The sequence below is a fragment of the Nerophis ophidion genome, linkage group LG10, assembly GCF_033978795.1.
Source record: "Nerophis ophidion isolate RoL-2023_Sa linkage group LG10, RoL_Noph_v1.0, whole genome shotgun sequence".
NCBI classification, from domain to species: domain Eukaryota; kingdom Metazoa; phylum Chordata; class Actinopteri; order Syngnathiformes; family Syngnathidae; genus Nerophis; species Nerophis ophidion.
The window spans coordinates 23,440,975-23,455,772 of NC_084620.1; the positions used below are offsets into that span (position 1 = coordinate 23,440,975).

General features: G+C 38.2%; 1 protein-coding gene across 1 annotated transcript in view; it reads right to left on the bottom strand.

Moving 5' to 3' along the window:
* Positions 1-10,812: 10,812 nt before the first annotated feature.
* The window catches only part of LOC133560404 (retinal guanylyl cyclase 2-like), a 40,898-nt gene continuing 36,912 nt past the window's right edge, over positions 10,813-14,798 (bottom strand). Inside the window, exons 18-24 of the mRNA XM_061912880.1 lie at positions 13,633-13,756; positions 13,490-13,558; positions 13,210-13,384; positions 12,361-12,459; positions 12,165-12,250; positions 11,095-11,180; positions 10,813-10,981 (exon numbers count right to left, since the gene is read on the bottom strand). Coding sequence (XP_061768864.1) covers positions 10,894-10,981; positions 11,095-11,180; positions 12,165-12,250; positions 12,361-12,459; positions 13,210-13,384; positions 13,490-13,558; positions 13,633-13,756 — 727 coding nt within the window. The 3' untranslated portion in view covers positions 10,813-10,893. The remainder of the gene's footprint in view (positions 10,982-11,094; positions 11,181-12,164; positions 12,251-12,360; positions 12,460-13,209; positions 13,385-13,489; positions 13,559-13,632; positions 13,757-14,798) is intronic.

Here is a 14,798-nt window from a genome sequence, read left to right on the forward strand (position 1 = left end):
ATCAGGAGATTTTAATGGAAGCATTCACATACAATGGTTTATATAGGGCACAGAGTGGGTGGGTACAAGCAAGCGTAGGGTGTGGTGATTGGCTCATGTGTTACCTAGGAGGTGTTTCCGTCTGTGGCGGCATGTTGAAATGATTTCACTGCGCTTGTTGAGGGATGATAGATCTGGATGATATATTATAAACAGTTTCTCTTTTAAGCATAGGTTGCATCTTTTATTACCACTGTTGTAAGGTGTGCTGGATGCAAGAATTCGCCATGTTATTGAATATTCAACATTATTGTCTTTGAGATTCCAAATGTGTTTGCTGAGTTCTGTAGAATTCCGCAAAGTCTGGTTTCTAAAGGAGGCGTTGTGATTATTCCATCTTGTTTTGAATGCTCCTTCGGTTAATCCTACGTACGTGTCGGATGTGTTAATGTCCTTGCGTGTTACCTTTGCTTGGTAAACGACTGATGTCTGTAAGCACCTAACGTTGAGAGGGCAATCAGGTTTCTTGCGACAGTTACATTCATTATTGGTTTCAGAGTCGTTTAGTCTGGGGGTAGGCTGTCCTTTTGAAATTGCTTTGTTGTGGTTTGAAATTATTTGTTGCATGTTATTCATACAGCTGTAGCTCAATTTAATGTTGTTCTTGTTGAATATTTTTCTTAGGGTGTTGCCTTTGGGGAAGTGTTTGTCGATCAGAGTGAGGAACTTGCGGCCGATGTTGGTTGAGACGTCTTTGCTGAATGGCGGATTGTACCAGATGATGTTGTTTCGTTTTCTGCTCTTTTTTGGTTGGTTTCCTGGAGTGGGTTCATAGGTGAGGGTGAAGTTGTATCCGCTTTCATCACGTGCTTTCTGGTACGGGGGGGTTGCTTGGTCGAATTCAGCTTTGCTAGATGACAGCATCGATAGCCTTTTATTAATTCCGGTAGGTATTCTTTTCGTGGTGGTGGGTGGGTGGTTGCTGTCATGGTGCACGTATTGGAGTGTTATGTTGGGTTTCGTGAATGGTTGGTAGCTGGTATTTCTCAGGTTGAAAGTGACGTCGAGGAAGTTGACGGTTTGCTTGTTGGCTTCAATCGTGATCCGTAGGCCGTTTTCTTTGAAGATTTGGCATATGCGCTTCTTGGTGTTCTCGCTGCTCCTTGGCGAGGCGCGGCACACTGCCAGTCCGTCATCACGGTAAATACCAAGGTTCAGGTTGAGGCTAGCAAGCTGGGAGAGGACATATATATACATGTATAAATATATATATATATATATATATAAATATATATACATATATATACACATAAATAAATATATATACATACATATATGTACACATATATATACATGTATATACATATATATAAAACGAAATCATCATCTCCATAAAGTTTTTCAACAGATACAGCTTCAATAGCTGTATTCCCATGGTCAAGCCACTCCTGAACTCTAGACAACGGAAGTTCCCTCAGTCAACAATGGTTTGGGGAGCCATGTCAGCTGCTGGTTTTGGTCCACTGTGTTTCATCAAGTCCAGAGTCAATGCAGCTGTGTACATGCTTCCATCTGTTGTAAATCTCTATGGAGATGATGATTTAATTTTCCAGCATGATCTGGCACCTGTCCACAGTGCCAAAACCAGCAGTAACTGGTGTACTGACCATGGCATTACTGTCCTCCATTGGCCTGCCAACTCTCCTGACCTAAATCCCATAGATAATTTATGAGGTATTGTGAAGAAGAAGCTGAAAGACACCAGGCCCAATAATGCAAATGAGCTGAAGGCTGCTATTGAAGCATCCTGGGCATCCTTAACACCTCAGCAAAGCCACAGGCTGATTGCCTCCATGCCACGCCGTATTGATGCAGTAATCCGTGCAAAAGGATTCCCAACCAAGTACTGAGTGCATTAATTGACATTTTCAAATGTTTGATTTTGTTTTGCTGTTATAAATCTTTTTTTTTTACTTCGTCTGAGGAAATGTTCAAATTTTTTGAGATAGGATTTTTGAGTTTTCTTAAGCTGTATGCCATAATCAGCAATATTAAAATAATAAAAGGCTTGCAATATTTCAGTTGAGGTGTAATTAATCCAGAATGTATGATATTTTCATGTTTTTAGTTGCATTACTGAAAATAAAGGACTTTATCACAATATTCTACTTTTCTGAGACAGTCCTGTATATGTATATATATATATATATATATACACATACATACTGTATATAAATCCCTTAGGTCAGGGGAAAGAGTAGGGATGAGGTGAAAAGTGTTCAGTTGCTGCTGAAGACCAAACTTGGGGAGGCCAAGGAGAACTACAGGAGGAAGTTGGAAGGGAAGCTGAAGGATAACAACATGAAGGCGGTCTGGAGAGGTATGCAGACCATCACCGGCCTCAAACCATCGGGGGATAGGGGGATGGACGGAGACAAAAAGAGGGCCAATGAGCTATACCAGTTCTTTAACAGGTTTGACACAGTGGCTCCGACAAGCTCCTGAAGTTTTTATTTACACGATTGATTGATTGATGGATTGATTGATTGATTGATTGAGACTTTTATTAGTAGATTGCACAGTACAGTAAATATTCCGTACAATTGACCACTAAATGGTAACACCCGAATAAGTTTTTCTGCTTGTTTAATTAAGTCGGGGTCCACGTTAATCAATTTATGAGTCTGGTGTGTCTTGACCACTGCGGCGGAGGCTCTGCTCCCTGAGGCCGACTCACCGAACCCCTAAGGTTCGATCGAACCCAGGTTAAGAACCATTGATGTAGAATATATTTATATTATTCATATATTTTATATATATATAACATATGTTGTATATTATTTATTATTATTATTGTCGATTTTTAGTGAACTGTGGTGCTGGATTTCCCCTAAGGATCAATAAAGTACTTTCTATTGTATTCTATTCTATTCTAAACTATGACAAATAATCGTGTCATGTGTGTCTTCTTTAGGTGAAGCCAGGTTTACAACTGACATATTTTTGTGATGCGATATGTTACTTATGTATGTTATGTTGCAGCTATTTAAAATAGTTCTGTCAATTTGTTCTGGCCCAAAATAAATTGGCCCTTTGAAACATATCTTTGTCTTTGTGTGTTGTGTGTAGACCACATTGCTTAGCAGAGTTCAGTGATGCAAATGCATGTCAAGTTATTATTCTCCAGTGCAATAACAGTACTGAAATGAAGACTAGAAAGGCATTAATGGGAGCCTTTAAAAAAAAATGTAAATGAAAAAAAAAGGAACTAAATAGTTACTTTTCACAGTAACTGATTACGTTTTGGTTTAAGTAACTGAGTTAGTAACAGAGTTACTTTTTAAATAAAGTAAATAGTAACTTTAAGTAGTTACTAGTTTTCAGTAATCAACCCAACACTGATGACTATACAGCAAAAACAAACATACGTTGTCTCACGTGCCTCATTACAGACAGATGAGGGCGCTGTTTTGCAACTGACAACTTTTTTTCAACAGTTTGTTAGTTCATATATAGATTTATAATGGCATTAGAAGCTATTTCCGTGGCAATGTTTTTACTGTAGGAGATAGCCCTGATCAACTTCAAATTGAGAATGGACGATGCATTTCCCCAAAGCATGATCATTTTACACATCTGGAAAACTGTGCTCTCTCCGCTGACTGTCAGGCAAAGTATTCATCAGAAACGGATTAAATTGTTAATTAATTGTTAATAGTTCACGTTTTAGTTACCGCCACTGTTACATGAAGTTGAAGTCTGAGCCTGGTCGATTAAAGTCAGATATTATACACAATATTTCAATTTAAGACATTTTCCCAAGTCTGCAGACAATTATTCACACTCGTGGGGGGGAAAGGCCAATGATGTAAATACTATACTGAAACAGCAAGTCTGTCAACATTTTTTAAGTTTATTAGTCTTAACTTAAGGAACTAATTTTATTTTTTGTAATTATATACAATGCTATATCTACCATGAATTGATTCACGTGGACCCTGACTTAAACAAGTTGAAAAACTTATTCGGGTGTTACCATTTAGTGGTCAATTGTACGGAATATGTACTGTACTGTGCAATCTACTAATAAAAGTCTCAATCAATCAATCAAAAAAACAACATTCTATATCTAGAGCTACTTTAGTGTTCACCTTTACTTACTTGTTTCCATCATGCCTCACTGCAAATATTAATGAGGCCCCTAATTTAGTTAAGACTAGCGCTTCAACACCAATATATGTTTTTATTTATTTCATTTATTTTATTACGTTTTCTCTTTTATGTCTCTGATCATGTGTACTTTTTGTCAAACCTTTGTAAGTCTATTATCTATATCATCTAGAGTAAAAGGGAACTGCACTTGTTGGGGAAGTTTCCCTATCATTCACAATTATTATCAAAGACATGACAACGGATGTTTTTTTTTTCTAATGCATTCTAACTCGTACGTAAATAAAAGTCTGCTTACAATGGGAGGTCCTCTATTCCTCCTATAAAACACAATAAATAACCATTCAATAACTGCCAACAATCCATTCATCCATTTACTACTGCTTGTCCCTTTTGGGGTCGCGGGGGGTGCTGAAGCCTATCTCAGCTGCATTCGGGCGGAAGGTGGGATACACCCTGGACAAGTCACTACCTCATCAAATGGCCAACACAGATAGACAACATTCACACTCTCTGGCCAAGTGCAAATCCACCAGTTATATTTCGTGACTTGAATATAAACCAAGTATTTGTAATATTGTTATTCTAACAGCTAACGCAGACAAACTATTTATCAAAAGCTTGTGTATCTACAAACTCGTTTCCATATGAGTTGGGAAATTGTGTTAGATGTAAATTTAAACGGAATACAATGATTTGCAAATCATTTTCAACCCATATTCAGTTGAATATGCTACAAAGACACCAGATTTGATGTTCAAACTGCTAAAACTTTTTTTTCTTTCAAATAATTAACTTTAGAATTTGATGCCAGCAACACGTGACGAAGAAGTTGGGAAAGGTGGCAATAAATACTGATAAAGTTGAGGAATGCTCATCAAACACTTATATGGAACATCCCACAGGTGTGCAGGTTAATTGGGAACAGTTGGGTGCCATGATTGGGTTTAAAAGCAGCTTACATGAAATGCTCAGTAATTCACAAAGAAGGATGAGGTGATGGTCACCACTTTGTAAGCAAATTGTCGAAGTTTTAGAACAACATTTCTCAACGAGCTATTGCAAGGAATTTAGGGATTTTACCATCTACGGTCCGTAAAATCATCAAAAGGTTCAGAGAATCTGGAGAAATCACTGTACGTAAGCGATGATATTACGGACCGTTGACCCCTCAGGCGGTCCTGCATTAAAAAAACGACATTAGTGTGTAAAGGATATCACCAGATGGGCTCAGGAACACTTCATAAAACCACTGTCCGTAACTATAGTTGGTCGCTTCATCTGTAAGTGCAAGTTAAATCTCTACTATGAAAAGCCAAACACATTTATCAACAATACCCTGAAACGCCGCCGGCTTGGCTGGGCCCGAGCTCATCTAAGATGGACTGATGCAAAGTGGAAAGGTGTTCTGTGGTCTGACTAGTCCACATTTCAAATTATATTTGGAAACAGAGGATGTGGTGTCCTCCAGAAAAAAGAGAAAAATAACCATTCGGATGTTTATAGGCGCAAAGTTCAAAAGCCAGCATCTGTGATGGTATGGGGGTGTATTAGTGCCCAAGGCATGGGTAACTTACATATCTGTGAGGGCACCATTACTGCTGAAAGGTACATACAGGTTTTGGAGCAACATATGTTGTCATCCAAGCAACGTTATCATGGATGCCCCTGCTTATTTCAGCAAGACAAGTGTTACAACAGCGTGGCTTCGTAAAAAAACAGTACGGGTACTTTCCTGGCCCGCCTGCAGTGCAGACCTGTCTCCCATGGAAAATGTGTGGGGCGTTATGAAGCGTAAAATACGACAGCGGAGACCCTGGACTGTTGAACGACTGAAGCTCTACATAAAACAAGAATGGGAAAGAATTCCACTTTCAAAGCTTCAACAATTAGTTTCCTCAGTTCCCAAATGTTTGAGTGTTGTTAAAAGAAAAGGTGATGTAACACAGTGGTGAACATGTCCTTTCCCAACTACTTTGGCACGTGTTGCAGCCATGAAATTCTAAGTTACTTATTATTTGCAAAAAAAATAAAGTTTATGAGTTTGAACATCAAAATATCTTGTCTTTGTAGTGCATTCAATTGAATATGGGTTGAAAAGGATTTGCAAATCATTTTATTACGTTTATATTTACATCTAACACAATTTCCCAACTCATATGGAAACGGAGTTTGTATTATGAGGTCATAGAATTGCTCGTGAAAGATTATTCTAGATCAAACCTGGGCAAATTAAGGTCCGGGGTCACATGCGGCCCGTTAAGTATTTCAATCTGGCCCGCCGCACATTCCCAAATAAATTTTTTAGATCTTTAAGATGGGAACTGTATCTGCCATTATGATGTACAGTGATGTTTTCAAATGACCGTAAGTCTTGAACTATACAAAGTATTTTAATGGTTGGAATCTGCGCTTTTGCATGATATACTAGTTACAATGGTAATCTAAGTTACAGCAGCTCAGACGAGGCACCAAGCAGTGTGGATGGGGAGCGTTTCCACAGAATGTCAGCCTGAAATGTGGGTGTCAGAGACAGACGTGGAAGGAAATTTTCACAACAAATTTCTAAAGCTTGGTTATATATCAAATTGTATATTGTATTTTTACCCTTTGCTTTCATACTTCGCTATTTCAATCAATCAATCAATGTTTACTTATATAGCCCTAAATCACTAGTGTCTCAAAGGGCTGCACAAACCACCACGACATTTGTCACATTTTTGACGCGTTTTTGTCACATTTTGCTTGATTGTAAAATATGTCGATCGAGAGGGGGTGTGACGTTCATATGTCGTCAATATTCAGTGTTTTATCATTCATAGAAAAATGAAGTTCCATTCCGTTTTTAAGGCGGTCTAACAAAAGTTTTTAGCATTTAATCAGACATTGTTGTGAGGTTTTGTATTAGTGTTCCTAAAAATATATATACCTGCCCTCAGACACATTACTTTCTCCAAATTTGGCCCACCCAGTCAAAATTATTTCCCAGGCCTGTTCTAGATCATAAATCATGCCACTCACCTGGATAGAAGAAGGATGAAGACATATTCGGCCAAGTTGGTACACTTTGACAGCCAATTTAGTGGGGAGATTGAAACAAAAAGACTCTTGGCTCCAGCCATCTTTTCCTCATGAAGATTATGAGTCATTCTTCATCTAAACGACAATAAAACAAGATCCTATCAGTCGGCATCCTAATGACAGCAGACATCGATGTTTGTTGGCCCTCATAAAGTCTACAGTGAGTAATAATCAGTGATGTCGTTGAAAAAAAAAAAGAAAACGTTGTGATGCGATTTGGAAATGAATGCGCTTAAAATGAGCAAAATATGTAAATGTTATTATGAATTGGCTTTTTACTACAATACATATATACTTACAGGGTGTGTACAACACCTTAATGAAGGTGTTTGGATGTTTTTAAAAAGCTTTTGGAGCAACTCACATAGCCTCCATTGTAAGCAGATTTTTTTTCAGAAGAAAGAAAAAGAAAAAAATATGTGTTCTTGTCTTACATAAGGATTGTGAATGATAGGCAAAATTCCCCCCAAAAAGTGCAGTTCCCCTTTCAGGAGCAAACTAATTAGGAGTTCTTCCGCCATGACCATTCCGCGTTTGCCCCTCACTATTAACATTACTGCTACACTTTATATAATTTTCTTCTAGTAATGAATAAACGATACAAGTTCAAGGGAGGAAGTGGACTAATTATCATTAAATGCTCACACATAGAAAAGATGTAGGATCTAAATCACCATAAATGATTCCCGGGCACGGCACCGCTGCTGGTCGTTGCTCCCTTCACTTCCCAGGGGGTGATTAAGGGGATGGGTCAAATGCAGAGGACACATTTCACCACACCTAGTGTGTGTGTGACAATCATTGGTACTTTAACTTTAACTTAAAGATGGTATTTACCAGTGGCGGGCTGTCCGTTTCCCACCTAGGCTTTCAGTGATGTCCGATTTCAAAGATTACCTCTCAAAATACCATAATTGATGTCGCCACATAATCATTGCTGGAGAAATACTATACAGAAACACATTTAGGCACGACTGTGCACGGGTTATTTTCTGGCCTATTTAAAAATAAATGAAAGCGCATTAGCAATTATAACATATTTTATGTGGTACATTCAAAATTCAAATTGCAAAAACCATATTAAAAGTGAAAAAAAAATGTTTTAACTTACAATTAGTAGGACTTATTCGACGACGTTCCTCGTTTCATCGCCAGAACAGCTGGGGTCGCTTCCGGGATTGGCCGACATCGTCTCACAAGATTTAAGTTAAAGTTAAAGTGCCAATGATTGTCACACTCACACACCAGGTGCAGTGAAAATATCCTCTGCATTTGACTCATCTCCACAGCAGCGAGCAGCAGCGGTGGCCGCGCCCAGGAATCATTCGGTGATTTAACCCCCAATTCCAACCCTTGATGCTGAGTGCCAAGCAGGGAGGTAATGGGTCCCATTTAGATAGTCTTTGGTATGATGGTATGAAATGTAAGATGTAGTTTCTCTTTAAAATATCCTTCTTGAAAATGTCTTTGCAAATATATTTTTGCCACCTAATCAACGTTTTGTTGTCCTTTTCTGGCTACTGCGCAACACTTCCCACTTCCTGGTAAATTGAAACTTGTGATTGGATACTCACTTTGGATTGACAAGTGAGTATCCAATCACAGTCTTGTTAACAACACGCTACTTTGATAGGCTACTGTCGACAACTCGTGATCCGATTGGCTATCGCAATTGTCTATTATTGTATGTCCCCGTTCATTGACAGTGCATGGACGCCCACATTGTTGATTCTGAAGACCTCTGGCAGATTTCGTACAGCATGGCAACATAAATTAGCTGAATTCTGATTGAATACGAACTAAGACTAAAAAAAACAGCACTGGAACGAGCATAATATGACATGAGGTTAAAGTTAAAGTACCAATGATTGTCACACACACACTAGGTGTGGCGAAATTATTCTCTGCATTTGACCCATCACCCTTGATCACCCCCTGGTAGGTGAGGGAAACAGTGGGCAGCAGCGGTGCCGCGCCCGGGAATCAATTATGGTGATTTAACCCCCAATTCCAACCCTTAATGCTGAGTACCAAGCATGGAGGTAATGTCCCCTTTTTGTAGTCTTTGGTATGACTCAGCCGGGATTTAAACTCACGACCTACCGATCTCAGGGCGGACACTCTACCCACTAGGCCACTGAGTAAGAGAATGTTAATACTTTAAGATATTTAGGGGAAGTAAATGAAAAAAATATTTTATCTTTAATTATGATCATGATTTCTGATTATGTTAGGCTAGCAGAGAAGGCCTTGCTGCTGGCCCTGATGGCACACCACTGGTATATAAGGATCTTTAAAGGAAGAAGGATCTGGAAGAGCTGTTCAAAAGACTCGCTCGTTATTAGTTATATTATGTAAAACTTAGTTTTTATCAAGAAAAAAATCACTGTTAGAAGTTATAAGGTAATATGTGGATCAAAGTCAATTACATTTACACCAATATTACTCTGTTGGTCGGTATTATCCTGAAATATTAACTCTCCAACTTTATTTTTGTTGTAAAAATTACATAAGGTGATGCCACATGCCCAAGCTCTGTCAGTGACATCACTATTTTGAGGGTTTTGTATCAAGAGAATTTTACCATTTCAGAAAGAATACCCAAATGTTAAGTAGAAGAATAAAATGTATGTTTGTGTGGATACAAACATTTGGATTTTGATTACATTTGGATAGAAAATTGTACTACCCTACCTGGACTCTCACAATATTAACTGTATCCACTTGGCATCCATTTTGCAAGTCACCCGAGGGAGGGGGATCCCCACAACTGCAGTGCCGCAGGGTTCCTTGTTGTTTTCGAGTTTTTCTTGCCATGTCATTGTGGCCTGCGCAGCCCTTTGAGACATTTGTGATTTAGGGCTATATAAGTAAACTTTGATATTTTTCATCTGCCAGATGACAGTGCTTTTTCATCTTTTTTAAGCATGTTTCAAATCGGCTGGACCCTTATCTTTATTAATAACATGCTAAACCTAAAGTACAATGTCGGCTCATGTTGAATCGATTTGAAAGATTATAAGCACTGGAATGTGCTTTTCCTTTATTTTTGCAAATTATTTTCAAATTGTAATATTGAGGTATGCCCCGGGACAGGACAAGAGGACCATCACCAACAAAGATGAGAAAGTCAGCTTTTTATTGTGTTTACATTCGACAGTTAACTTCTTTTCACACTTGTGACATTTAATAAAATTCCGATTCCACTATACATCACTTTATCACTAAAGTTCCGAACTTTTCACACCAGAATTTTAACCATGTTTAACATATTTTATTCTTGTATGACCATTAAGAAAATTATGATTACTATTCTTGTATGACCATTAAGAATATTACGATTACTCACTTACTTTTAGGTTTCATGATGAACATTTTTTTCTATTTCCAATATTTCCAATGAGAATATTATTTTGGAACACATACAGCATCGTGCGATGGACTGCGTGATCCACCTTAAAAAACCTTTGCTGTAGACAAGCTATTAACTATCAAGCTATTAGCACTGAAAAATATAATTTAAATATGCAACAAAAGTCATGATTTAGAGGACCACAAGAGGCACAAACAGGAAGCATGATGTTTACATGGATTATTTTTGTTTTAATGTTCACATCATAAACTTGGAGGTAGTGTGCTTGTGTGGGTGTCCATTGGCAACATCTATTTCTTTGTCTTCTGCTGTCGGTCCAGAAACTTCTGCCTTCTTTCAACTGGGATTTCATCAAGGCTGATACCATGGTTACTGGCCCTAAAACACACACAAACAGGGAGATAAAAAGAACCAAATATTTTTAAAAGCACATGCACCGTATCATTTTAGCCATCCCATACGTTTATTAACATGTGTGTGTGTTTCCTTACCCGCCCTTGAGGTCTGGAGGGACAGGGAGAACTTTATTGAAGTCGTCTCGTCCCATCAGCCAGTAGGTGTCCTCTGAACCTTTCACCTAAAAGCAAAGCTCATATTTTGCCTGACTTGATTGACTGTTTAAAATGTCACAGCAGCTTTTTTCCCATTTGTGTGTCATATAATGTAGGCAGCAGACATATCGACCGCATATCAAGGTTGGGACAACAAAATATTTGCATGTGTTACATCAGGGATGTCAAACATGCGGGCCGGAACAGGCCCACAAACAAGTTCAATCCGGCCCGCGAAATGAGTTTGCTCAGTGTAAAATCGAGCTGCATTTCAAAACTAAAGAAATTGCTCTTCTAAATGTACCCACTGGATATCGCAGTAGCAATTCTGTTAGGTAAGCAAATAGTTTATACAGGGGCGAGCAAGTATACCAAGCAAGAGGTACACGGTAAAGTGGGGCTGTGACTCCTCTCCCTCGCCACAACGTAAAACAAACAGATGTAAAATAAACAATTGGTAACCCCACTTAAAATGCTGCAGGAGACACTGCACATTGATATAGTTCTGTGAAAATGATTGTCTTCCGTGCAAATTTAAAAAAAAAGTGAACAGTGGAAATGACAAATGAGGTGGTTGATACATAATAAAGTTTTTAGTTATGCTTTATTTAGTTTTTTGTTCAATCATAGATGGGCTGGGACTTAAAGTTTAATAGCTTTGTAGATACACTGAGATTGAGTCTAAGTTCATGGTGTTTTTGAAACTGCAACAATTTTTTACTTATGATTTTCAACTAACTTAAAGTGTTTTGTTAAGAGGATTATTTTTGATGTGTACATTTTCAGAATTTCCTTGTTCTGTTTTGGGCCGAAATAAAACAAATAAACATTTTTGAAGTTGTCGTAATTCTATTTTTAAGTTATTATAACATGATTTTCGCCATCTGGCCGACGTGGGACTAGACTTTCTTCCATGTGGCACCTAAGCTAAAATGAATTTCACACCCCTGTGTTACACAAAACAAGAAGCACCACCATTAATTGTTAGGCAACATGTATTGCAAGTATACCGTAGCTTTTCTGGTCTCTATGTGGTAACCCAGTTTGAGACTTGTCAGGACCTTCATCGTACTCAGACTGATGTGGATTCTGTAGGCTACAAAGTAAAAAAACATTTTACTCAATACCCTTTCGTGTTATTTAAATACTCCCATTCATCCAGGTCAAAATATATTATCAGTTATTGTTCTGGATTTTTCTACTTACGAAGTCCGCTGGCTTCCATATGAGAAGCTGTAGTCACAGTGTCTCCAAACAGACAGTACCTGGGCATTGTGAGACCCACCACACCTGCCACAACTGGACCTGAGGACAAATTGTTTTTTAGCATGGATTAACATTTCAGCACACCAGGATGTCTGCGTACACATAGGATGAGCCAACTGTCTAAAAAACAATAAAATGAGTGTTTCTTTCCCCGAGCATTGCATTAGATAGAAGAGGGAGTAAATTATAAATAGCATAGGTTAATAGGAATAGATTAAAATAGAGTATGTATAATGAATACAGAAATTGAATACATTGTGATCTTCAAGTGAAAAAAAACGTCAAAACAATGACAGCAAACAAAACCAAAACGGGTTACAAAAGTTCCTCTTGGCTGACAATGTATAGGAGCATCAAGTAAGTGCGAACATGGCCTAAAAAAATGCCTTTTCAAAGATTTCTTATGAATCAATTTAGAATCTAAATAAATAAGAATCGCAATTCTGAATTGTTTTAGGGGTAATTTTCTCATGCCTTAATTTAGACTTTGAGGATTAATTTTGAGTTTTTCTATTGATTTTACTTTGTTAAACGTACTGTAGAGGAGCAATTGCAAAACAGTTGGTTACGTTGAGCGTGTGCATGTGTTTGTATCACTGTTAGCCCAATAATCCCACACAAACACGTGTGGACCCCAATTGTTAGTGTAGAGGAGTGATCGCACTACGGTCGGCTAAGCTGCACACGTGCATTAGTGCTTCTGTTTGTGTCAAATAAGTCAAACTGCTAAAAAGGCTCATGTCAGTTAAAATCCATGGTTTGTTTATTTGTTAAGGATGGAGTGTGTACCAGAGTGAAGTCCAATTCGTATCTTCACTTTAATTTCCGGCATGTGTTTGATCTTGAACGCTGCAATGGAGTGCAGGATATCGAGCGACATGTTAGACACTTCAGCTGCGTGTCGATTTCCGTTCCTGTTGGGAATACCGGAAGCCACCATGTAAGCATCGCCAATCGTTTCAACCTGCACAGAAAGAACAACAGTAAGTTTGGTTTGGGTTTTTTCACTTTGTGCGTTACGTTTTTCCATACAACACAATTTTCCACTTTGGAAGTTGAAATGTTTTACCTTGTAGACGTCATGAGAAGCAATGATGGCATCAAACATGGTATAGAGGTCATTCAGCAGGTCCACTACCTACACACACGCACACGCGATACACACAAAGTGATATAAATATGATGGCTGTGGGACCTGAGTATAGTTTGTACCTCAATGGGTTCACTTAGAGCTGAGATGGTTGTGAATCCAACAATGTCGCTGAAGTAAAGAGTACAATCCGAGTAATGTTCTGGTCGAACTGGCTTCCCTTTCTTCAGAGCCTGAGCCACTGACCTGAAAAAGTTGTTACTTAACTTTAAAACAATTAAGTACAACTTTAATTGCGTTAAAGCAGCGGTTCTCCAATTTTTCTTTACCAAGTACCATTTCAGAAAAAAACTTTTCTCTCCAAGTACTGTACCAGCATAATTGCAAACATTAAAATACAGTAGCATAGTAGGCCTAAGTATTAATTAAAAACAAGGCAGATGTTTTATTTAACAAATATATTTAACACTTTCGGCCACTGTAACATTTCAGCCAGTTTTAACAATACTGTCAGTGTTTTTATTCTGACGCCGTAATTGTGTGTGAATGGTTTGAAAAAGTGTCTTGACATGTTTTGATGTCAAGTTGACTGCAATAAAAAGGTCCCCTTTTGACTTCCAACTAACCGCCTTTAATTTCTGTTGAGCTTTTATGCCATTTTACTGACTAAAGCAGTCACAGTAACTATCTAAATTTAATGTTATCACTGCACCTTAACCTTAATCTAAACACGGAAGTGAAGCACCACCCACCTCTGAACAACGCGGGCAGCAGACGTTTACTGCAATGGTGTCATTTTGGAGAAAAATAGTCCTTTTTAGGCCTTCACAAAAATAGTTTAAATGTGGCTTAACACACCTACAGCTGCCAGCAATGAAAGATGAGCTCGTTTTGATGCTAAGATATATGTTATGTTGTGATGTTGTATTAAATCCATCCATTTTCTACTGCTTATTCCCTTTTGGGGTCGCGGGGGGCGCTGGCGCCTATCTCAGCTACAATCGGGCGGAAGGCAGGGTACGCCCTGGACAACTGTATTAAATGTTTTATCATATTGTGTATTTATTGTGTGCTTTTATCTTTTTTCTGTCTCTTTTCTTTTTCTTTTGAATTGTAATTTGAATGTTTTTTTACATCATGGCCAGGGGACTACAGATGAAAACAAGCCTCATGGCTAATTCTGTCTTTTTTAACCATGTGTAGTCATGTGTTTTATGTAATTGTATTGTCCCCTTTGAAATAAACTAATCTAATCTAATGTAATCTAATCTTGTCGGGAGAACAGCTT